Raw genomic sequence first — 23,626 nt, 5'->3', positions numbered from 1 at the left:
TTTGGAGAATAACTTCTCATATGGTGAGCTATATTGAAGGGTTGGACTTGGCAATCTATTGATTAGAAATGTGGCAGTTAAAACACATTTGCCCCAAAATTCAATTGGAGCCTTGGATTGGAAGAATAGAGCCCGAGCCACATTGAGAAAATGATGGTGTTTTCATTCAACTACGGAGTTCTGCTTAGGACTTTTGACACATGAGAATTGATGCACCATCCCTTTCGAATTGAGCTATTCAGTGAGGGAAAGTTCACCTGCATTGTCTGATCGCATTTGCTTCCCCCTAGTCTTAAATTGAGTCTCAACCATATTCAAGAAATTGATATGAGTATTAGCAACATCAGATTTATGTTTCAACAAGAAGGTCCATGTGAATCTAGAGTGATCATCCACAACAGTAAGAAAAAATCTCATATTATTATATGTAGGGACACGATAAGGCCCCCAAATGTCACAATGAACCAAATAAAAAATGGCAGAACAAAATGTATTATTTGATTGAAAGGATAAACGCCTAAGTTTAGCTAATGGACACACATCACAATTGGAGTGATTGAATTTTAAGGGTGTTGAAGACAAAATAGAATTCAACCTATTGAAGACTTTTTCAAACGTATGATCTAATCTTGCATGCCAAGTAGAGCTACTAACAGAAAAAACTAAATGACAATTATCAACATCAAGAGAGGGAGCATGCATTAAGGGTGGTGATTGCAGAACAAACAGATCATCAACTTCATCACCTCTGCCAATCACCTGCTTGGAGTTCTTGTCCTGTATCACAAATGATAGGTCAGAAAAATGGACACTACAATTTGACAATTTTTTAAGGGAACTAACCGAAATCAAATTGAATCTAAAGGATAGAATGAATATGACATTATCAAGTGCTAAAGAGAGGTTGAGGATAAAATTACCAATGGCTAATGCACAAATTTTGGTATAATCAGGTAAAGCAACAAAGTGGTTAGATAATGATTTTGGGTCAATTAAAGAATTAAAAGAGTTGGTGATATGGGCGGTAGCACCTGAATCAACAACCCAGGCACTTGAAATTGCCTTTTGGTTCATGTAACAAGAAGAAAACACTTCACTTGCACATATCTCAGGTTCAATGTCTTGAACAGCTTGTTGTGGTTGAAGAAGAGCCATCAATTAGTTGTATTGAGCTGCCGTGAGAGAGAAGGGAGATGTGGGTGATGAATCTTGCACTTCTGGAGCATGATTCACTTGAGCCACATGATGCACCTGAGGCTTGGGAGTCTTGTTTTGCAGATAGCCTGGTGGATAGCCATGAAGGTGATAACACTTGTCTCCAGTGTGTCCAATGAGTCCACAGTGAGAGCAAGTTGGACGATCTTTCTTACCCGTTGGCTTCGAATTTTGATGCATAGAGAACTTCAAAGACTGCTTGACTGTGAATGCCATGTGATGGCTAGGTTGAGGAGAAGTAAGTGCCCTTCATTTCTCTTCTTGCAAGACCAGAGAGAAAACTTTGCCAATTGAAGGGAGGGGATCTGATAACAAGATTTGGCTTCTAACATTTGCCAAATTTTCATTAGCCCCATGAGGAGCAGAATGACATATTCTTGATCGAGGTAGGTTTGAATTGATTTGACACCACCGCAGGAGCACGAGACCAGAGGCTTGAAGGTATTGGGTTCTTCCCAAAGGATCTTCAACTTCGTGAAGTATTGTGAAATAGAGAAAGAGCCTTGGGTCAGTGATATGAGAGATCGTTTCAGCTCAAAGATCCGAGGTGCATTGCTTTGAGAGAAATGAGTCTCCAGGTCCTGCCAAAAGACAGCGGCTGAACCCGCGTAGATCACACTCGCGGCAATGTCCTTGGAGATCGAGTTTAGCAACCACGTCGTGACGATGTCATTGATGCATTGCAAAGATTCTGCAAGCACGGGATGAATAGTTGGATCTGGTTTCTGCAAAGAACCATCAATGAAGCCAATCTTGCGTTTGCCACTCAACACAAGACGCATCGATCTGCACCACGAAGCATAATTGTCTTCTTGGAGTGGCTGAGAAACAAGCACGAGTCCTGGATGATCGTCGGACACTGAAGCAAATAAGCCTCGAGAATCGGCGAAGACTGTGCCGGAGAGTTTGAGTTGCCTTGACAGGGATTTGATTCAGAGATTGTGGACATCTTGATCGGAATCGGTGAAGCAAGCAGCTCGAAAAAGAAAGGAAGGAGAAGAAAATTGAGGCGAGAAATCGGGAAATTTTCCCGGAAAATCACAATGAGAAGGAAAGTGTAGCGGAATCGTGAAGAGAATTCACTTCTGATGCCATGTTACAACATGAAAATGCACAGAGAAACTGAGTAATCTCATTGATTAATTCTGTTACAGATGGGATATATATACATGTACATAACACAGGGTTCTAACTGCTTAGTGAGGGAATGGTACTCTAATTAACTAATCAATTATATTGCAGAGAAGCTAACTAACTAGGTTACATGAGTTACTGACTATTGGTTAGACTAGTGACTAATTAACTTAGATGGTCCATAATAAATTAGGTGAAATGATTCTGTATAAAAAATGTAGAGATCTTTTATGTTTGTTTGTTGAGAAGATTGTGTTTTTCATTTTTGACGTGCAAAATAAGGTAATGATTAGAATAATTTAAAATATACTAACAAAAATAATTGCATATTGTTTGATGTTTATTTAAATGTTTCATGTAATAATATGTAAAATTTGAAAATGAATTAGAAGCATATTAGGGGGACATCATCACCTCCAGTAGAGTTTCGAGAAAAAATCATTTATAGTGATCATCATGAAGCTCGATACTATTACAATTCCAGTTTAAGAACAGATCTCCTAAAAAAGCTATAAATAGAAAGGTTAATGCAATTTTTTATTCGATTGATCTTTCACAATTAGCCGAATCAGATTCAAGGGCACAATTATAAGATAGACTAACTCCGATGGAAGAATTGGAAAAGATATCATTGACCACAGATCTAAACAAGTTTATCTATATAGGTACTATTTTGTATGGAAGTGAGAAAGATAAGCCAGTATAGTTTCTTCGGCATAATGCCGATTTGTTTGCTTAGACTCTTGTGACTATGTCCAACATAGACCCAACAGTCAATTGTCATAAGTTGGCTTTGAATCCTTCTGTTCCACCTATAGCTTACATAAAGCGGAATCTTGGTGCTGATAAACGACAAGCATCTTCAGAGAAAACAAAAGAAACTAATTGCAGCCAGCTTTAACACAGAAATCAGATTTACTACTTGGTTGGTCAGTATAGTTATGGTGAAGAAGCATAATGGTAAATGGTACATGTGTGTTGATTTTACTGATTTAAATAAACACTATAAGAAAAACGTTGAATACTGGCAGATTTGGTAATAAATTTGTCGAATAAAAAGGTTTCCGTCAGATTTATTTTTCGACGATAAATTCGCTGGTAATAATTGGAGAAAAAACAAGATAAATTGACACCGAAATTACCGTGGGAGTTACTGTCAAATTTATCCGCCAAACACAACTATAGAGCTAAAAGAACTCAAAGCCCTACTTTTTAGAAATACTCGCTCTTCTCTCATACATAGCATCAATTCTATATGAATACCAAACTCTTTCCTCACAATTTTTGTTTTATCTATCTTTTCTATGTCCTCTTTATCTATGAACAGCGAACCACGAATCTTAACATCATCATCATCATTGACCTGGGCATATGGGTCATTTGTGTCGTTAACAATTTTTCTTCCTTTTTGTTTTCCCATCATTTTTCATATAAAGAAAAGATGAAGATAACACTAGAAATTGAATGATTAATACTAACTTCTCTGATTTCATTTTAGTTTCTAAAAAAGGTTTCAACTTCAATTCTTTCTTTTTATGTATACACCTTCGAGTTCTTCAATTTTATTCTCTTTTAATTTGAATATAACTGTTAAGTTACTTTTAATCCATACCATTAATCTCATTTCTAACTCTCTCATATTAACGGTGAAGATTTCTAGAATGCAAACTAAAGAGGTAATATTTTGAATACAATAATACATTATTTATTATTTTTTACTAATTATTTTTTAGTGCATCATTTTTAATAAAGTATGTTGACCTTGAAGGTCCCATACCTATAACTCAACGCGGAGTTATAATTCATACTTTAAACTCAATCTGCTTTATTAAAACTATACCATGTCAAATTTTAGGGTTATAATATACCTATTAGAAATATTATAAGACGGTTATGCATTATAACTCGACCTTGTGTATGTTATAGATCAATAATTCGCATTGATGTTATATGAATGTAATAAACCGTTCTAAACAACTTTATTTGTCATTATTAGCATGATTATAACTAATAACTGTTAGTAAGATTCACTCTTTGTATAAAAGAAGATGAATATAAATAAAAGAGGTAAGACATACAATACAGTATATTTCCTTTACAAAAATCATTTTTTATATATTGATTTGAGCGTCAAAATATTTTTTTGCAGGTTTATAGCTTTCTTTTTTTTTTTACTGCTGAAGTATAACTCATCCCACTTGAATGTCAGAAAATAATTATTTAAAAAATGAGCTATATCAGAATCTAACCAAACAACAACAGAATTAATAATTTACTTGGATAATCATTACCCTCGTGGCCTAACTAACGTTTAGAATGAAATTCTAAGAGAAGTCTCAACATATAACATGTGTTTCTGAAACATCATTAACTTATTTTGATTGGAACCCAGTTTAGCTATGATATATATGAGCTTGCATATTCAAAAAGAAAATGAATGTTAACCAGTGACATAAAATGACATAAAAGCAAAACAAAGCTGCTTTTCTAACGACCAGTTCAATAAAGGATACAGTACCAATAAGTCCTGAGCCAGAAAGCTCAGAGTAACCAAACTAAATGGATCCATCTACTCCTGTTCCTAACTAACAATACCTCAACAACACACCCCCTAAGGCTCGTTAATTCATCAACATGGATTAGTGTTCTTGAATTATTAATTTATTTTATTTTTGAATTTTATTATGAAATATAATTTAAGAAATTCAAAAACAAATTCAATTTAAAATTTTAAAATAGTAAGACTAGTCTTTTGCTTTTAAATTAAAAACATATAAATGCATACAAAATATTTTTTATTTTGTAATATTAATTATTATGCAATAAAATTTTTATAATATTAAAAATTTTATATTAAAATATAAATTTTAATTACAAAACATAAAATACTTAAATTATATATAATTACAAAACACTATTATGCATTCCTTTATCATTTAATGGAACAGTAAAATAATAATAATATTTTTTTAAACACCAATCAAATTTTTATTATACTAAAACTTTAACTACTTAAAATTATTTTTTAGTATATTTATTTTAATAAAAATCATAAAAAATAATATGTAGATATTAAATCAGAGAGATAATACAAAATAGTGAAGAGAAAAAAATAAACAAAAACATGTAAATTAGTAAATTACTATATTTTCTAACGATTTATGATAGTAGTCAATTTATACATAAATAATCTCTATATTATGTGGAGATTTATAATAATAGTAAATTCTTATATAAATCTCACTCTGTAGTAGTTTATATATACATTTTGAAATTTTTACACTTTGTAACTATTTATGTAGAATAAATAAAGAATCAAAATATAACTATTTTAAAACATTTACAATTGAATAAAATTGATTCCTCATTTATTTGTTCATATAATTTGCCCCCATTTTATACTTACATTATTTTTTAACGTATTTGTTTATGTTTTGAGAGTAGTTATTAATTCTCAAATTTCTTTCTGATGAATGAAGATAAATAACATTTTGCTTGTAAATAACTAAAGAGAAAAGGATAAATAGGTCTTTGATCTTTTGCTCCGCAGATATTTTCGTTCCTGACTATTTAAAAATACTTTTAAATCCCTGACCTTCACAAAACTTGGACAGATGAGTCCCTCCGTCTAAATACTTCCGTCAGACCCAACGAAAAAGTTTGACATAGTTTCCGTTCTGATGACCTGGCGTCACGAGTTGACACGTGGACTGATGAGTGGAAGGCTACTTTCGAAAATTGGACAAATAAATCCCTTAACCTAAAAACTACGTCATTTCGTGTTTGACCCTAATCCTTAAATTGATTGTGTTTCTTTGTATATGCTGGCGGTGAGGAGCTCTACCTGCATCAATAATAGCTGCTAATGAAATATCATAAACGTCAAAAAAAAGTTTCAACGGAATAAGACAAAAAAATTCAGCTATATCCTTCATATAAACTCGATCCCTCTAGTTCTCTTTCCCAATTGCTTGTTTATCATATTTATCTTTCTCTTCCTGCACAAACCAATTGATTCAAGATTTTCATTCAAAAATATTATCTAAAGTAAACATCTTAAATATTTAACCAGCAAAAATGGCACAAACCATAGTTGATTCAAATGCAGCTATATTTTCAGCATCCAAATTTCAATTCGTGTAGGTTTCAATTGTAATTTCACTTATTAAGTGAAAATTGACAAAATATAAAACAAGAGATAAAGAATTAGTAGTACCTCGTGATCAAGGGTGCAATCGAGGCCAATACCAGACCTAATTTGCCATTGTTCATCGTCGTAATCGTCGAGTTTGAGCTGAGTACGACAAAACCCCACGTCACCATCTTCGTTATTGTCATCTTTGTCGTTGAGATTATCGAGGTCATTCTCTAGCTGAACCCAGAAGCTGGAAGAAAAAGAGGAGGAGGTTGCGGAGGGTTTAGGGTCGGGTTTAGGTTCGGATTGGTTGGAGGGTGTGGAGTTGATTTCGTCGTCGGCGAGAGACCAGAGAGAGGAGAAAGAAGAAGGGGAGGTTGAAGAAAGAGGAAGAGAACCGAAGGCTTTGTCGACGCGGACTTTGAAACTGTCTTCCATTGCTATCTGTGCCTAAGCTAATGCTTCGTTCAGGTTTAGTTTTGTTGGTGTTGTGAATTTGCGGCGAAAGGGATTTGTATTGGGTAAGGCCCAATCTTGTCTTACTCCACTGAAGCTTCTTCTTGACGTTGATGTTGCTCCATTAGCAGCCGTTGTTGATGCAGGTAGAGATCCTCACCACCAGCATACACAAAGAAATGCAATCAATTTAATGATTAGGCTCAAATGCAAAACGACGTAGTTTTTAGGTTGAGGGACTTATTTGTCCAATTTTCGAAAGTAACTTTCTACTCATCAGTCCACATGTCAATCCGTGACGCCAGGTCATCAGAACGGGAGCTACATTAGACTTTTTCGTTGGGTCTGATGGAGGCATTTGGACAGAAGGGCTCATCTGTCCAAATTTTGTGAAGGTCAAGGATTTAAAAGTATTTTCAAATGGTCAGGGACGAAAATGGCTACGGGATAAAAGGTCAGCGACCTATTTGTCCTTTTCCCATAACTAAATATGTATACAGTCATACTACACATTCATATAATTTTGTATTTAAGTTCATTCAAGTTGGTCTCTCTTGCCCAACGCTTCTTCTTCTTCGCGTTCCTCCTCCTCCTCATTCTCTTCTTTCCTTTTCGCATTCCTTCTTCTTCACGTGTTTTCTTGTTATCGTCATTTTTTTGTTGTTGTTGCTGCTGTATTTTTTTCTTTTCCTCCTTCTCTCTGATGAAGAAGCAGTAGAAGACTAGAAGGTGAGGAGGAGGAGTTTTGAATTGTGCAAAACAGAAATGAACCGAATATGTTATTATGGTGAAACAATTGTATAGTACTAAATGAATGGAACATTATCCATTATATAAATTCAAATTCGAATATCTTTCTGCATAATGAACCGAACGTGTACTCATGGTGAAACAATTGTATAGTACTGAGTGAACGAAACATAATCCATTATATAAAATCAAATTCGAACAGCTTTCTGCATAATGAACCAAAACACGTACTCATGGGGAAACAATTGTATAGTACTGAGTGAACGAAACATAATCCATTATATAAAATCAAATCCGAACAACTTTCTGCATAATGAACCGAAACGCGTACTCATGGTGAAACAATTGCATAGTACTGAGTGAACGAAACATAATCCATTATATAAAATCGAATTCAAACAGCTCTGCCTACAATTTACATATTATCAATTCAATTCAATTTAATTCAGTACACCTCTGTCTATTCCATCAATTTGATTCAAAATTGAATAATCCAAACTTCGTCAGTTTAATTCATTTCAGAAGAATAATTTAAATCGTTCTTATTCAACTGATCTAAAATTGAGTCATTCATTGTTTTAATTCAGAAGTGCAGATCGAAAAAAGAAAACGAAGAAGAATAGAAAGAAGATAAATGCAACATAACCAGATCGAAAGAAGAAAACGAGAAGATGAATGCGACCAGAGGAGAACGACAAAGGCAATGCAGATCAATAAGGAAGAACACGAGTAGAGAAGAAAAAGAAGAAGAAGGTTTACGTTGTAGTAAAAGATTTACGTTGAACAAAATTTTAGATTATAATACGTTATATATAGCGTGTGTATAATAAACGAATGAGAAAAAAGAGAAGCGCGGCTGACCAATATTATGTAAATAACTTAGATGCATTTTTTACCTAAATAGAAAGCATTATTGATATGTATAATCATAGAAGGCGTGAAATTTCTAGATGGTTCAGTGTCAACTTATTGCTTTCCGTATTAGGCCCCAAATTCGGGAGTGTGGGAGCAAGAGCCAAGGCAAGAAGTATTTCCAAATTTGGAGCTTATCTACAATTTAGATTTTTGCAGGTTCGGTCCAAAGCCACATGTGAACACTGCCACTTGTTTAAGGGGGCCACTTAAATAATAAATAAAGTCATATCTTATGTCTTGGCCTGAAGAAGTTTGCGTGTCACATTTGTAGTATATAATAACACAATTACACAAGTACAACACAACTGAGTAAGTCAAATTACGGCTTCTCCTTCCCTATCAGACACCTCCGTTTGGAGCTCCAACCATCAGATATAGCAAATAACTTTTGATGTGTTTGTTTTTATATCTTGTTTTTCATAATTAATAAAAATAATGAGTTAAATATTATATTAAAATATTTTATTTTGTTTTATTTTATCTTTTAGATAACAGTAAAATTATAATTATCGTGATCATAGTGGTGGTTGTAATTATGTAAAAATGAACGTGATAGAATAGTAATGAAAAAACAATAGAAAAATTTGTATTTTTGAAAAAAATAATTTTGATAAAAAATTAAAATAAAATAAAATAAAACATCTAAAATAAAAATAAAATATTTTAAATATTAAGAACGAAACTAATATTTAATTTAAATATTAGAGACTAGAATAATATTTGATTTAAATAATTAAAATAAATAAATGTTATATCTTTCACAAATCGATTTATTTATAAACCGGCCCAACCAGATTTATTTTACTATAACAAGGTTACAACAGTGTGGCACCTCTTTTAACTTTCAATGAATAAAAAATACACATATTCACAAGATATTTGGTGTTTATGTAATGGGTAAAAGTGAATCTAATAGTCCAACTAATACTTATTATTAATAGTAGAATTTACTATAAATAAATATGGTAGTAATGTAATCAATTATAGATAAATTTAGTAATTGAATCATTTTTCTTTTTGGAATTTCTTCTATGAAATTATTCCCTTTTTATTTCCTTTTATTCAATTAAAAAATAATTTGGTACAATTTAATTTCAAAATGTTATGATAATTTGATGGTTTATACAGAAGCATTAATATCACAAATCCTGAATTATTGCTTCTAAATTTTGTCAGTGCATTAAAAATTCATATTCAGAGAGAATTTTTTTTTTTTTGTAAAAATCCCAAATCTACGATGAAAACTTAGTTTAATGTAAGATTGTGTGAACTGAAATTAGAACATGAAGAGCAACCAAATCTAAAATTTCATGTACAAATTCACTAATTTTAGAGTAGAAAAATATAGAATCATAACAAATTCAGAAAATCAAGTATTTTTAGATTTAAATCAACTATTCAACAAACATTCAATAAATTTAAAAATAGAAATTCTAGATCTATAATAGAAGTTTTCAAATTTGTTACGAATATTTTTAGATGTAAGAACAATTATTTTAAATAGCTATTTTCTAATTATGAAAGATTTGAGTGCTGATAAAACTGACTATGAAAGAACAAAATGAACTTTATATCTATAAAAAATAAATTATGCTCAATAAAAATATTTAATTGTTAAATTTTTGTTGACTTGTTTAAAACACGCGTTAAATTTTAAAATTAACCCTATCACCAATCATCTTCGACCTTCAACCTCCTAATATACCTTACTTTGAGCCGGAACGCACTTGCGGTGTCACAGATTGGTGCCCGAATGTGTTTGTGGTGTCGTAGGTCGTAGATCAAAGAAATGAGCTTGAATGTGATGTCAAATGCATTAGAATGGGCAATGGCGGTGATGTATTTGTTTTACAACGTTGACATAGAGAAGGAGGTAGTGGTAACAGACAAAGATCACTATTTTGGAGGAAGATGAAGTACAACATCTCTTGTAGTGCTTTTTCAACAAACAGGATTCGATATCTACCAGGATATACACATCTGTTTTAAGGCAAGAGAACGTATTCATCCTTACATCAAATATTGTTCTATCATCACTCTTGTTGTAGGAGATAGACTAGAACAATAATAAATACGGCTCCTTTAGATAGACAACGGAGAATTTGAATAACTTGATCAACGGGCTAAAAATTTGGCCCAATAAAGTTAAAAAAAAATACTTCACCCAAATTATCCAACCAAAAAACTCTATTCAGAAATTAAAAAATTTTAAGTCAACAAGGATCCTCATCCGCGTCGCTGCTTGGTTTGCCACACCCCGTCACCGGCATCGCTCACTCCTAGTGAAAATAACCCATCCACTTAATGATAAAAATAATCATTTGCATACATAATGAATTGAACATCCAGCATATTTTAATTATATATAACTAAACCCAATTCAATCAAAATAATCATCCACATAAGAATTAAAATAACCATCTTCATACCTACTAAAATGGTCATTTTGAACTGGCCATTGAAGTAGTTTCACTGAAAGGCCGTGATGAAAACAACGCAGCGACTAAACGATGAATTTTAATGAGTTATGGATAGCATCCCCAGCAACGACAGCAAAATCAGGAGCGAATTCCGTCACACACTCTACAATCGCCAACAACAATTACCTTCAATTTTGGATCTAGATCGCTGCCGCACAGCACTGAAGAAGCACAAATTGCAAGACAAAAGGGTGATAGAAGTTGGGAGTGGGAGGTCGGATGGAGCCACGTCCCTCTATAAAAAATGCCCATCGCCATCGTGGCTGCCACGACCGGAAGAGGATGATAGGCACTAATTCTATACACATATAAGGAGAGAGTTCACACTAACAGGGGTGATGGGTTAGGGAAAATGTTTCGGCGTGTTGGCCGGAGATTGTGGCGGCGTCGATACGGTCGACGGAGATTACAGCGGTGCGAGGTGAGAACAAGAGAACGATGACGGCAAAAGCGTGCATTAAAAATTATGGTGAGATTAAAAATATAATCGTATATAATGTAAAAACGTTTATTGCTAATCCTAATTTTTTAAATTTTAATTTTAATTTTACTTTTTTTAATCTATTATTCACATGGTTCACAATTATCATTATTTTTCTATACTTTCTCTAATAACAATCACATTTTTCCCTACTACTCGACAATACTATTTTGTTTGGATCTCCAAATAAAGGATCAGAATGTATGTTCTCTGTTTCTTTAATTTATTATGCAATACCTCTAGTTTTAATTCTAGATTTAGATGATTAGAGTCCAGTGATGATTTGTTACCAAGTGTGCATCTAATTTATGTATGATCTGTTGTTGCATTGTATCCATCTTGTTACATGCGCTTCACATATGAAATGAATGTGTTTATGAATCCTTTGTAAACTATGAAACAAATTGATGGAATTTCATACTCTAAGTAAAAATCTGAAATGTTTTTTTGTTTTTTTGTTTCAAATTCACGTTGAATTAAATTTCAATTTAACTATGAGATTCAAGCTCGTTTCTTCAACCTGCCATTGCAAGTGGGATAAGAGTGAGGCATAATTGGGGTTTGAAAATGATGGTAGGATTAATTTTTTAATTTAATGTGTTTTTTAAATTGAGCCAACAAAAATTTAACGATTGAATGTTTTTGTCGAGTATAATTCATCTTTTATAAATATAGCGCTATTTAATTCTTTCGTGATCAATTTTATCAACGCATAAACCTTTCATGATAAGAAATAATAGTTATTTATTCTTATTTTAAACACATAAAAAGTCTAATATTTTTCAAAAAATAGAATCCTAATGGCTTTCTAACATGTGAGATATTAAAATGTGGGGATATGGCCGAAGGAGCGAGATATTTAGATAAAATTTTAGTTTTATTTGTCTTTAATTTTTTATACGTAAATCATATACATAATTATTATTTCTTAGCTTTCTTATTTATTTGGTTACCAAGTAAAATAAATTTTAACATGTGGAGAAATGAGGGAGAGAGATTTGGATAAATTTGAGTGTATTTTTCTTTTATGTTTCCTGTATATTTATACATATCTCTAATTAACTTGTGGTGAGTAGAGAATTGAAAAAAGAGAATGAAAATATTAAGAATAAGAGTAAAAAATGTTCTGTTAAAATTTATAAAAATGTTATTTATATATTAAAATTAGTCACTAAAATCAGTTACTAATATATTTGTATATAAATATATGTATAATTAAATTTATTTTTAATATATATTTATATTCTAAAATTAATTTTAGCGTAGTCGTAACATAATTAAAAAAAAAACCTTATTATTGATACAGAATCTCTTTTATATTAGGAGTGGTTCAGGTACCATATACGAAGGCCAAACGCGATGGGTCCAGAGTAGATCTAGGACAATGAAAAGAAAAAGAAATAAATAAAAGAGTAATTTAATTTAATATAATTGAGTTCCCTAATAACTCGTTTATTTCACCATCTAGTAGCGGGCAGCCTATTGTGTTGCATATAAAAATAAAATTGATAGAGGAAAGAAAGGAACTCATCTGAGGGTGCTTGGTCCTTCATTCTCTCATAAAAAACACACACAGTGTGTGTGATTGTAGTGATCGATCACAAGCACACAAATTAAATCTTTTTCATTTGTTTATCATCATTATGGCTAGTGCAAGAGAGCAAGGTGGTGATGATGGAAAAAACTCCATCACCATACCCCTTCTGGGTGATGAAAAAGCAGAACAGAGAAGCTTCTACAATGGAGATCAGCTACCTAAATCTGCTGATGATTTAGACTCAGTTCATGTTGGTAACACCTCCTTTTTCAAGACCTGCTTCCATGGGATTAATGCAATTTCAGGTTACACTTCTTTCTCTGTCTCTGTGATTTAAAAGAAACTAATTAACAAGATTGCAATTAGTGGTTAAGATATGACACAAAAAGTAAGGCATATTTTTAGGCCTTTTCAAAAAGGTGAAAACTAATATAAGTTGATACAAAATTTTTTGGTCATCTTTTTATTTTTATTTGTGGATTGTCTCCCATCAAGAAAAGTTGTATGCATGTATGTGTTTCTAAATCTCATTGAATCTCTCATCAATCACTATTGCTGGCACAAGATGAAGTTGTCTCTTCCCATTTCATTAACCTTTGTTCAGATTTTTGTAGCTTTATCAGGAGAGATGAGAGACCGTGTATACACACTTGAGTTTTGACGTGATTATCAAAGTTAAAAAAGTGTTTCATATTTTTATTTTCGACATATGTACTAAGTTAAAGAATGAAAATTTTTTAAATATTTTTAAAATATCAGTATTTTACTCATTTTAATCGTTAGTTTTAATTAATATATTATATGTCAGAAATTCTTTCAAAAAGTTATTTTTATCCGGTTATGATGTATGGACACTAATAATATGAATATGGAACACAAAAATATTTAATTATTATATAACACAGAAATATGATATATATATAAAATATAATTTAATTTTTTAATTATTTTTAACGTTTTTTAATTATATAAAATATTTAAAATATATTTTGTTTTAATAATTAATACTATATAGTATTTATAAATTCATTTTAAAAATATATATTAAGAATAAGATTATGATATTAATACGTGATGATATTTAGATGTGTTTAAAAATATAAAAAAATTATTTTTAATTAAAATACGATTAAACACATAAAACATGCATATCAGATAAGTATTAATGAATATTATATCTAAAATATATCTAACACATAAACACAATAAATCAAAAAATTATTCAAAATATATCTAACATATAAATACAATAAATCGAAAAAGTATCCGAGTTTCATAGCTGCCTTGTCTATCTTTGCTTCAAGATGGATGGTACTATATTTTGAATTATTGTTGTACTTTTTATACAGGGTTGTGTCATTATTGAGTTTAAGAGGGTTGGTGGGGATGGCAAGATATATGGATGGCCTTGTTTCTATACAAAACAAATGAACACAAATTAAAAGTAATTGTTATTGCGTCTAAAAATGGAAATATTTTATAATTAAAAAAATTAATATAAATAATTAAAATTTATCTTATTTAATATTTATTAATTTAGAAATAATATTTTTTTGTGATTTATTAGAATTAATATAAAAAAGGGATGCGGATAAAGTATTTTGGTCTTTTGTTTCAAAAACTTTTGAATGAATTTAATATTTTTTTATTATTAAATTTGACGTGAATAATTAATAAAATGAGTAATATTGACATTAAAAATATTATATTAAATTATATATTTTTTTGTGTATTAAAAAAATATAATTAAAATTTTTTTGTAATACTTTGTCTTCTTATTTTTTTTTTTACAAAACTACAAATATTAACAATCAATCATCAACATTTCAAAATTAAAGGATGATTGATCAATTTTACTTATCCACTGTAATCGAATACTATTAACTATTTGATATGCGAATTGTTTGTGTCAAATTTAATTGAAGGACAATATTGAACATGTTTAAATTTTTTTGAAATTAAGATAAGATATTTTAAAAGTTTTTAATACTGAAATAAGACATTTGAAATATTAGGGACAAAACTAAAATTCAATCCAAACATTGAAGATCAAAATAATATTTTATTTTTTTATCTTCCTAACATTACCCATCTAAAAATGGTGTTTAGTTTGTTAAAAAAAACAAAAATTAATATTTAATTTGAAAATATAAAATAAATAATTTTATATATAGTCTAACATGCTCTAGAAAGAATAATTGAGTTTCACATAAAGAAATCATATTTAAAAAATATACAAGCCTTTCAGATTAAGAATAATTATTCTTTATTTGCAGCTATATTAAAAGTAGTACGAGATCCAAGATCTTATGTCTGTTAGATGTGAGTAAATTACGGCACCAGCTAGTTTGTTTTTGAGGTTATGAGATATTCTTCTCTCTTCTATGATTTATATATAAAACTAATATATACAATACCTTTATAAATGAAATATTTTATAAACACTATTAAGGATATTACAATATAATTTTTCTACTGAATTCAACGGCAAGATGTGAATCTGGTTTCTGCACTTGAATACAAAAATATGGCAGGTCGATGTCAGAATATTTGTTTTATTGTTATTTTTTTAAGCTGTCAGGATATTGGTGTAAGTATTCATAATATGTTTGTGCTCTTGTGATTATTATTTTGACACACACTGTTTCCTTATTTAAACTTTTTTTATTAACATGTTCATAATTTAATGTATTATTAAACATATGAATTTACTAAGATGCAACTCCATAAGTTTTTACAAAATAATTATCATATACAAGGGAACAATTTTAGCGAAATTCTTGGCGGAAAGTGGCTTTTTTTTTTTGGTGTATAAAGTATTATAGACATAATATTTGCTATTATTTTTATTATTGGTGAAAAAATTAAAGTGTTGGGCTAAAAATTGTCATCGCTGTACATGCTTTATGCTATGTTATTTATTTATTAAGTATTTATTCAGGATTCACATTATTGAATGAAGTTTCGTAATGGATTCAATCACTACTTCTGTGTCAAACTGTCAATGTTATACATTCCAACGTGTCAACTACTTGCATCTAACAAACTTTTGGAACATTACTGAATGTTCTAGAAATGAATCATAACAAGTGATATGATAGATGAAACGTTCATATTCAATTAATCATTTCACCTTTGAATTGGCCACAAAATATATATTTTTTTTATAGATTTTATATGGTTAGCGTTATCTGATCTTTGTTTTAAAATAATATAAGTTCAACTAAATTAATATACCTAAACTAAAATGAAGTGTATTTTACATAAAGTTCAATTAATTATTTTACGTGTATAAAAAAAAGTCATTAATCAATTATTATTTATAAATATGTCTTTACATATCACAAAAATTTTTATTATATTATTATAAATAAATTTGATTATTAGTATTAAGTTTGATTTTTCTGTATACGATAATTGGTTTGATAATTAATTTTTGTTGTATTTTTAATATTTTTATTTAAGTTATTTCCAAAAGTAGTATTATACTATTGGATGAAAATATTAACAAAGTTTGATGGTGTGATGAAGGAATTGGAATTGTTTCAATACCATATGCACTGGCTTCAGGGGGATGGCTAAGCATATCACTGCTATTTATGATAGCAATTGCTTGCTACTACACTGGCTTATTGGTCAAGAGATGCATGGATATGGACCCTCATATCAGAACCTTCCCTGACATTGGTCAACGTGCTTTTGGAGACAAAGGTAGATTAATGGTCTCCATAGCCATGAATTCAGAGCTCTACCTTGTTGTAACAGGTACTATTATTATGATTACTATTATTGTTAAAAGCCAACACAAAAAATATTATGGTGTATTTAGTTTTGGTTATATTATTTGACTTATTCTTATAATTTTCTTGAATTTTTAATTAAATTATTATATATTTTTTAATTAAATTTTTATATTATATTATATTTTATAATTAAATTTCTGTCGTGACAAAAAGTTGGAATTAACTGAATATTTCATTAAACAAAATAAGCATGTCTAACGCTTAATATTTTATTTTGTTTAATAAAACATTTTATTAAATCCAACGGTAAAAACTTAGTTACAAATTTGATATGATATAAAGATCTAATTAAAAAAAATATAAAGATTTAATTGAAAATCGATAAAACTATAAGAAGAATAATTAAAGTGTAAAAACTCAATTTAAAATACTAATAAAGTAATTTAACCTTTTTAACATTTTATAAAAAAAAAAGAAATTAGAAGGTATTATTTATTTTTTCATAAAATTCTAAAAACAGAAAAAATAAAAAACAAAAACGTAAATCAAATACACCATTAATTTTTGGTTCTGACGACCATGATTGTGGACACAGGTTACCTCATCTTGGAAGGTGACAACCTTAACAAGCTAATTCCAAACGTTGAAGTAAACATTGGAGGGCTTGTGATTGGTGGAACAACAATCTTTGCAATACTAGCAACAATTGTGATCTTGCCAACAGTGTTGTTGGAGGATCTTAGCTTGTTGTCTTATGTTTCTGCTAGTGGCGCTTTAGCTTCCACAGTGTTCTTGCTCTCTCTCTTGTGGAATGGAACCATTGATGGAACAGGCTTTCACGGAAAAGGTACAGTTTTCAGGTGGAGTGGCATCCCTGCTGCAGTTAGTTTGTATGCATTTTGCTACAGTGCTCACCCTGTTCTTCCCACACTCTACAATGCCATGAGGAACAAGAATCAGTTCTCAAGTGTAAGTACAAATCATTCTTAACATGGTTGAAGAGAGCATAGTTGGTTAGTTATGATTTTGATATTGATATTGAAATTACTATGGCTATGGCAGGTCCTATTTGTGTGCTTTCTAGTGTGCACTCTTGGTTATGCAGCAGCAGCAATCCTAGGGTACCTAATGTTTGGTGAAGATGTTGAATCACAGGTTACATTGAACCTTCCAACAGGGAAATTCAGTTCACAAGTTGCAATATACACAACCTTGGTGAATCCAATAGCCAAATATGCATTGATGCTAACCCCAATTGTGAATGCAGTAAAGAACAAGATCTCATGCAACTACAGAAAAAAGAGGCTCACACATGTTATTGTTAGTACCTCATTGCTGATTAGCACTCTTGTTGTGGCAGTGGCAATTCCCTTATTTGGCTACCTAATGTCACTTGTTGGAGCATTGCTAAGTGTCTCTGCATCAATTCTTGTCCCATCCGTCTGTTACTTGAAGATTTCTGGAGCTTACAAGAGATTTGGCTCAGAAATGATCATAAACTATTCAATTATTGTCATGGGTGTTACTATTGCCATTGTAGGCACTTACACTTCTCTTGTAGATATAATTCAAAATTTGTGAATGTGTTTGGTAAGTGTCTCGAGAGGAAGGATACAAAATCGTCCATGATAAGATAGAAATGTTCTTTCGGGATAGTTATCAAACATGTAGTGGAGTATGGTTTTGAACATGTTGGGTGCTGCAGAACATGGAGCTTTGGTTGTTGGCCTATAAACAAGTACTGCTTTATTTGTTTGTAATTTTGTGCGTATAAAGACGTTGTATGCTTCTGTTTGTACCTCAGCTTGCATGAACATGGGTTGCTGTATGCACAAGGCGGGATTTAAATCTCTGGTACATCTTAAGCGGACGAATGGGTTGACCACTCGATTATCCCAACATGGTTTTTTTTTGTAAGGTTTAATTTAGTTTAATTCTTTCATGAGTATCTCTTCTTGTCGTTTATAAGTTTGTAAGTTTGTGATATCTGTAGTGATTATGTACTCACCAGCCATTCTAAAGCTTACATCTGGCCGGAGAAGGTTTTGATTAAGAAAACATTCTGATTTAAAGTTAAGACTATTTTAAATGTTAACTAAGAGGGTAATTTAACAATTTTTAATGTAGAATTATTTAGATAATTTCATAACACAAGAATACAATTTAAAATTGAGGATCAAGTTAGCTTAGCTGCATCCAGCCATCCACCAATCCCACTTGCAAACATTGACTGTTGTTGCCGTCTCCACCTTTTTTCTCTCCGTCTCCGCCATGTTTTGTCGCTGCCAACCACCATCAACTATTACTATTTCCCCTCCCCCTCTTTTTGTTTTTTCCCTTACCCTACACACTCACTTAGGGGTGTTATGGGTTCGGTTTGATTTGGTTTTGGACCCAAAACTAACCGAATTGATTTGTTCAGTTTTTACAAAGTACTAATCAATTGGTTTGTTATCTGTGCAACAACCAAATCAAACCGAATCGAACCAAAAAATAGTTTAGTTTGGTCGGTTTTTTCAATTTTTAAATCCTAACTAATAGAAAATTAAACTCAGTCAAATGATGTTCAAAACAATCAATAAACTGAAATAACATTACATTACATTCAAATTCAACACAATTTTAACTCATTCCAACAACTAAACATAAAACAAACACATTTGTTAAGTCTAAAATTTCGATTTCAATGCATAACTAAGCCATTTCTTTTGTTCGGTTTGGTTTCTGTCGAACCAACTAAAAACCGAACCAAACCGATCAGTTTACTTAAAAAAAAAAACTAAAAAACCGATTTTTTCGATTTTTTATACGGTTGTTGTAAATTTCGATTTGATTTTGCGGTAAATTTTGGTTCGGTTTGATAACTTACACCCCTACACTCCACAGATATTAAAAACAATCATCTTTAGTGGATATCAAAATCAGTTAAGTATAAAATACATATTAAAATATAAAATCTATATTTAAAATAAACTAAAAAATATATATAAATATACCGCGACTGAATTTAATGATTAATTTTGATGTATAAATAATATTTTAATATTAAAAAATTCTATATTTCACTATTGGCATTGGGATTCGAACTCTAGCGTAGTTTTGTTTTTTTGGGTTAATAACTCTAGTGTAGTTTACTTACAAATTCTCCATCTGTGCTTCTCAAGTTTTTTTTCCTTTTCCTTTTTTTTTTGTTTCGGACCACACAGTACACTAAGAAGGGCATTTTAACGAGCTCCCAGATAAGGAAGTGAATTGTTGTTTCCTTTTTGGGTCATGAGGAAATGAATTGTTATATGTACTGTGTTGTATTCTAGTTTGGGCTTTAGCCCATCTCATGGCCTCATTTTGTGAATTGGGCCCCCAACTTCTGAGTTTGTTTTGTTCCTCTATTTTCTGTGAGCGGTTTGGGTTTTCTTCGGAGAAATATAACAAACAAAGAAGATGGGGTTCTACAAGGGGGCTGCTTCCGGGGCAGGGAATGGTTCAGGCTTTGGGTAGGGTTCTGGGCCTAGCCCAAGACCAAAAACCCAAATAAAGAAAAAAATGTTTAGCTAACAAAATACATGTTGAGATTAAATATACGAAGTTTGTATAAAAATATACAAACTTTAAATGTTTAATGCATTTGTTATTTACTTATTAAAGTAAAATTTTAGAAATTTCTATCAATAGTAACTTTAGGATACGTTATTTATGAAAAAAGGCATGACCAAAAAAAAAAAAGTCAATGAAAAAAAGATTTAAGAGAAAAATAATCCTTTATTATTATATATTTACAAATTTTGATCATTATTATTTAAATATCAAAATAGATGCAAATTTAAATTACAAAAATAAAAATCTATGAATTTAAGAAATCATTTCCTTTTTCAATATTATGTTATTTCAAACATTAATTTTAGTTGCAAAATAATACATTTCAATAATTTTCAGTGAGCAAATTAGTCAAATTCTTAATGATAATAAGAATTTGAATTAATAAGAATTAAAAAAATGTTTTTTTCCCATCTGAAAAAAGGGAAAGAAATAAAGATTGAGAGAACAATTTGTTGATGTGAAGGAATTGAAGAAGGAGATACAATGATTGAAGCTTCCACAACGAGTCAAGTAACATAAAATAACAAATTAAATTTAAAAAAAAAAAAACTCACTACTTAGTACTTACTATACAACAAAGATTTAGAAACACGCACGTGAAGAAGTTGGGTAAGGTATGAAGACAATTTTCATGATGAATGTCACACTCTGAAAAAGGTTACAAGCCGTTTTCTGCCTAAAACAAAAGAGGTTGCTTTGTCCATTTATCTTATCTAAGATATGAAACCAAAAGGACCCACTTTTTAATTAGGTCATGAAATGAGATGAGAGCATGATTCATTGATTCCTATTTAGTAAGCAACATTGCACCTACAAGAATTGAACAACAAGTTATATCATATACTACTTTGTACCACTCACAAGGGGACAATGATCTTATTAGGTAGAATGTACGAACTTTATGTTGTATAGATACATAGAATTTGTATTGGCTTGTTTGAATTGCTAGGTTTAAAATTGTGATTTGACTTATTAATACAAATGTGATTTTAAATTAGTGTAATATAATTATAATCAATGTATTGTACCAATGTATGTGGATTCATCAACCGATATATATATTTTCTATCTCTCATTCTCTCTTCTTCTACTTTGAATGATGTTGATAGAGCAATTATCATCCTTTTCTTTGATGTGACATACAATCTCACTGTTCTTTCTTTTATTGTTCATGGTTTTTGTATCATTTATATTTTGTTTAAGCAGTCTCTCACTTTCTACGTCTTTAGTTGTAGTTTTCTTTTCTTTTCTTTTTCCATGTTTTAATTTTAGGTAACAATTTAAATTGGTCTCCAATTATTTTTTAGTAGTCACTTTAATTCATCATCTTTATTTATTAGCGGTTAGTCTCTAAACAAATTAAATCATGAGTATTTTTAGTAATAATATGTCAAAAGTTAAACTAAAAACATCACCACTTCACCATGCATGGAGCAGGGTTGTTCAAGATCAGACTTGGCCCGAAATTTAGTCTAGGCTCAAAATATATTTTATTAAGTTCGAGTTTATTATTTCTGTTCGATGTTATTTTCGAGTCGTATTCGGATTATATTTTGGTCATCTGGTCCAATTCAATTTTTTAAAATAAAATTTTATTACTTTAATATATAAAATTTATAAATTTATATATATTAATTTTATATCGGATCGACATCTCGATTTAGTTTAAGTCATTTTTTACTCAGATAAAAATAAATTTAGTAGGCTTTTAAAATTAAATCTAGATCTATCTACTTAAACCTAGTTCATTCATGAACACTCCTACTTGGGATGAGAAAAAAACTCATCCGAAAATAAATCTCCCATGGTTTTGTAATAATTTTGACATACATTATACCATCCTAGCACATTCCAATAAATGACGGTGCTATATGATTTTCCAAATAGTCTTTGGTATATATAGAAGGTGGAGCATCAATTTCTTGCAATTCTGATGTCAATGTGCTGTTATAGCTTCAACGCCACTAATTTTTTATTTTTTATAGAATATAATATTTTATTAAAATAATTGTACTTACAGATAAAAAAAATTAAATCTTAAACTAAAAAAAAAACAAATAGATACTCTGCTGTATATTGAAATAAAATTTAAAAGTGAGTCTAATATTAATTATAAAAAATTTTTAAAGATAAGAATAAAGATAAAATCGAGTTTCTTTAGTTCTTAAATTTATACAAAAATACTGCAACATTATAAGATATTTTTTTCTTTTTTCTAATAGAGTCTAAATTTGTTCTTGATTTGAAAATATTTTTGTGAATAAGAAATAATCTTCAGTGTATCTTTTCAAATCTAGATCTGTATTATCATATTTAAATCACCTTAAAAAAATAGAATTAAGACACTAAAAAATTAAATGATAACCACCTCGTAAAAAGAGGAGCCAAGCTTATATGTATCGAGTCTTTCACGCCATATGCCTTTTCCACTTAGTAATAGAAAACTCAACCTTTCGGTATAAAAGAATTAAGTGGTTGTTCCAAAATTTAAAGTGATTTTTTAACCTTAAAAAACATTGTAGGATAATTTATCGTAATATTAGAAAGACAATAACTAAAATAATTTTATTTAATTTTAATATTTAAAATTTATAATGTAAAATAAATAAAATAATTTTAAAAATTAACTAATATTAATTGAAAAAAACAGATTACCTAACATTTAATTACACATAAAATTATTTAAATATTTTATTAATAATTAAGAATATAGAATAAATTTAAATTGATTTTTATTCTTTCCTAATTATTATTTTTTTATAATTTATATATCCGTCATTTGAACACTAGCTAGGGTCACTATAATTTTAGTCAACTTTTATTATTCTTAATTAATTTACTCTTTCTTTTGTGGTTTTCTAGCCTAAAATTATGTTCAAGCAGTTTAGTCCACATGGCACTCATGCATCTAGGTCAGAAGTTCAGTGGAAAAACAACAGTATAGTCTCGGATTTACGGTGAATTATTTTACATGACAATTACACCACAATCCATGATTCTTGAATCTTGATGTAACATTTATATCTTCATGATAACTATATTTTAAATTATTAAATCCTGCCATGTATGTAGAACTTACAATGAACAAATAAAGAACATTATTCGATTTAATATTATTCATTTGGACGAAGGGATTGATAGATCTAAAAATTTTAAAAAATATTAGAAATTATTATATTTTTA

General features: G+C 30.1%; 3 protein-coding genes across 3 annotated transcripts; 1 reads left to right on the top strand and 2 right to left on the bottom strand.

Moving 5' to 3' along the window:
• Positions 1-1,403: 1,403 nt before the first annotated feature.
• On the bottom strand, positions 1,404-2,310 carry LOC107474510 (uncharacterized). The gene is made up of 2 exons (XM_016094142.1): positions 2,258-2,310; positions 1,404-2,130 (listed from the first exon to the last, which is right to left on the bottom strand). Exons 1-2 carry the CDS (start codon positions 2,308-2,310, stop codon positions 1,404-1,406), a joined length of 780 nt encoding a protein of 259 aa, XP_015949628.1.
• Positions 2,311-6,299: 3,989 nt separating this feature from the next.
• On the bottom strand, positions 6,300-6,962 carry LOC110274665 (uncharacterized). Its single transcript, XM_021129554.2, has 2 exons — positions 6,566-6,962; positions 6,300-6,347 (listed from the first exon to the last, which is right to left on the bottom strand). The coding sequence occupies exons 1-2, from the start codon at positions 6,920-6,922 to the stop codon at positions 6,300-6,302; spliced, it is 405 nt and encodes a 134-aa protein (XP_020985213.1). The 5' UTR covers positions 6,923-6,962.
• A 6,079-nt stretch (positions 6,963-13,041) lies between these two features.
• LOC107473378 (amino acid transporter AVT1I) lies at positions 13,042-18,696 on the top strand. The gene is made up of 4 exons (XM_016092936.3): positions 13,042-13,408; positions 16,635-16,868; positions 17,442-17,815; positions 17,909-18,696. Exons 1-4 carry the CDS (start codon positions 13,210-13,212, stop codon positions 18,425-18,427), a joined length of 1,326 nt encoding a protein of 441 aa, XP_015948422.1. The 5' UTR covers positions 13,042-13,209; the 3' UTR covers positions 18,428-18,696.
• Positions 18,697-23,626: the final 4,930 nt, after the last annotated feature.

The sequence above is a fragment of the Arachis duranensis genome, chromosome 1 (assembly GCF_000817695.3).
Source record: "Arachis duranensis cultivar V14167 chromosome 1, aradu.V14167.gnm2.J7QH, whole genome shotgun sequence".
Classification (NCBI taxonomy): Eukaryota; Viridiplantae; Streptophyta; class Magnoliopsida; order Fabales; family Fabaceae; genus Arachis; species Arachis duranensis.
The sequence above is the reverse complement of the archived record's forward strand: the minus strand, read 5'-3'. Positions and strand labels throughout refer to the sequence as shown.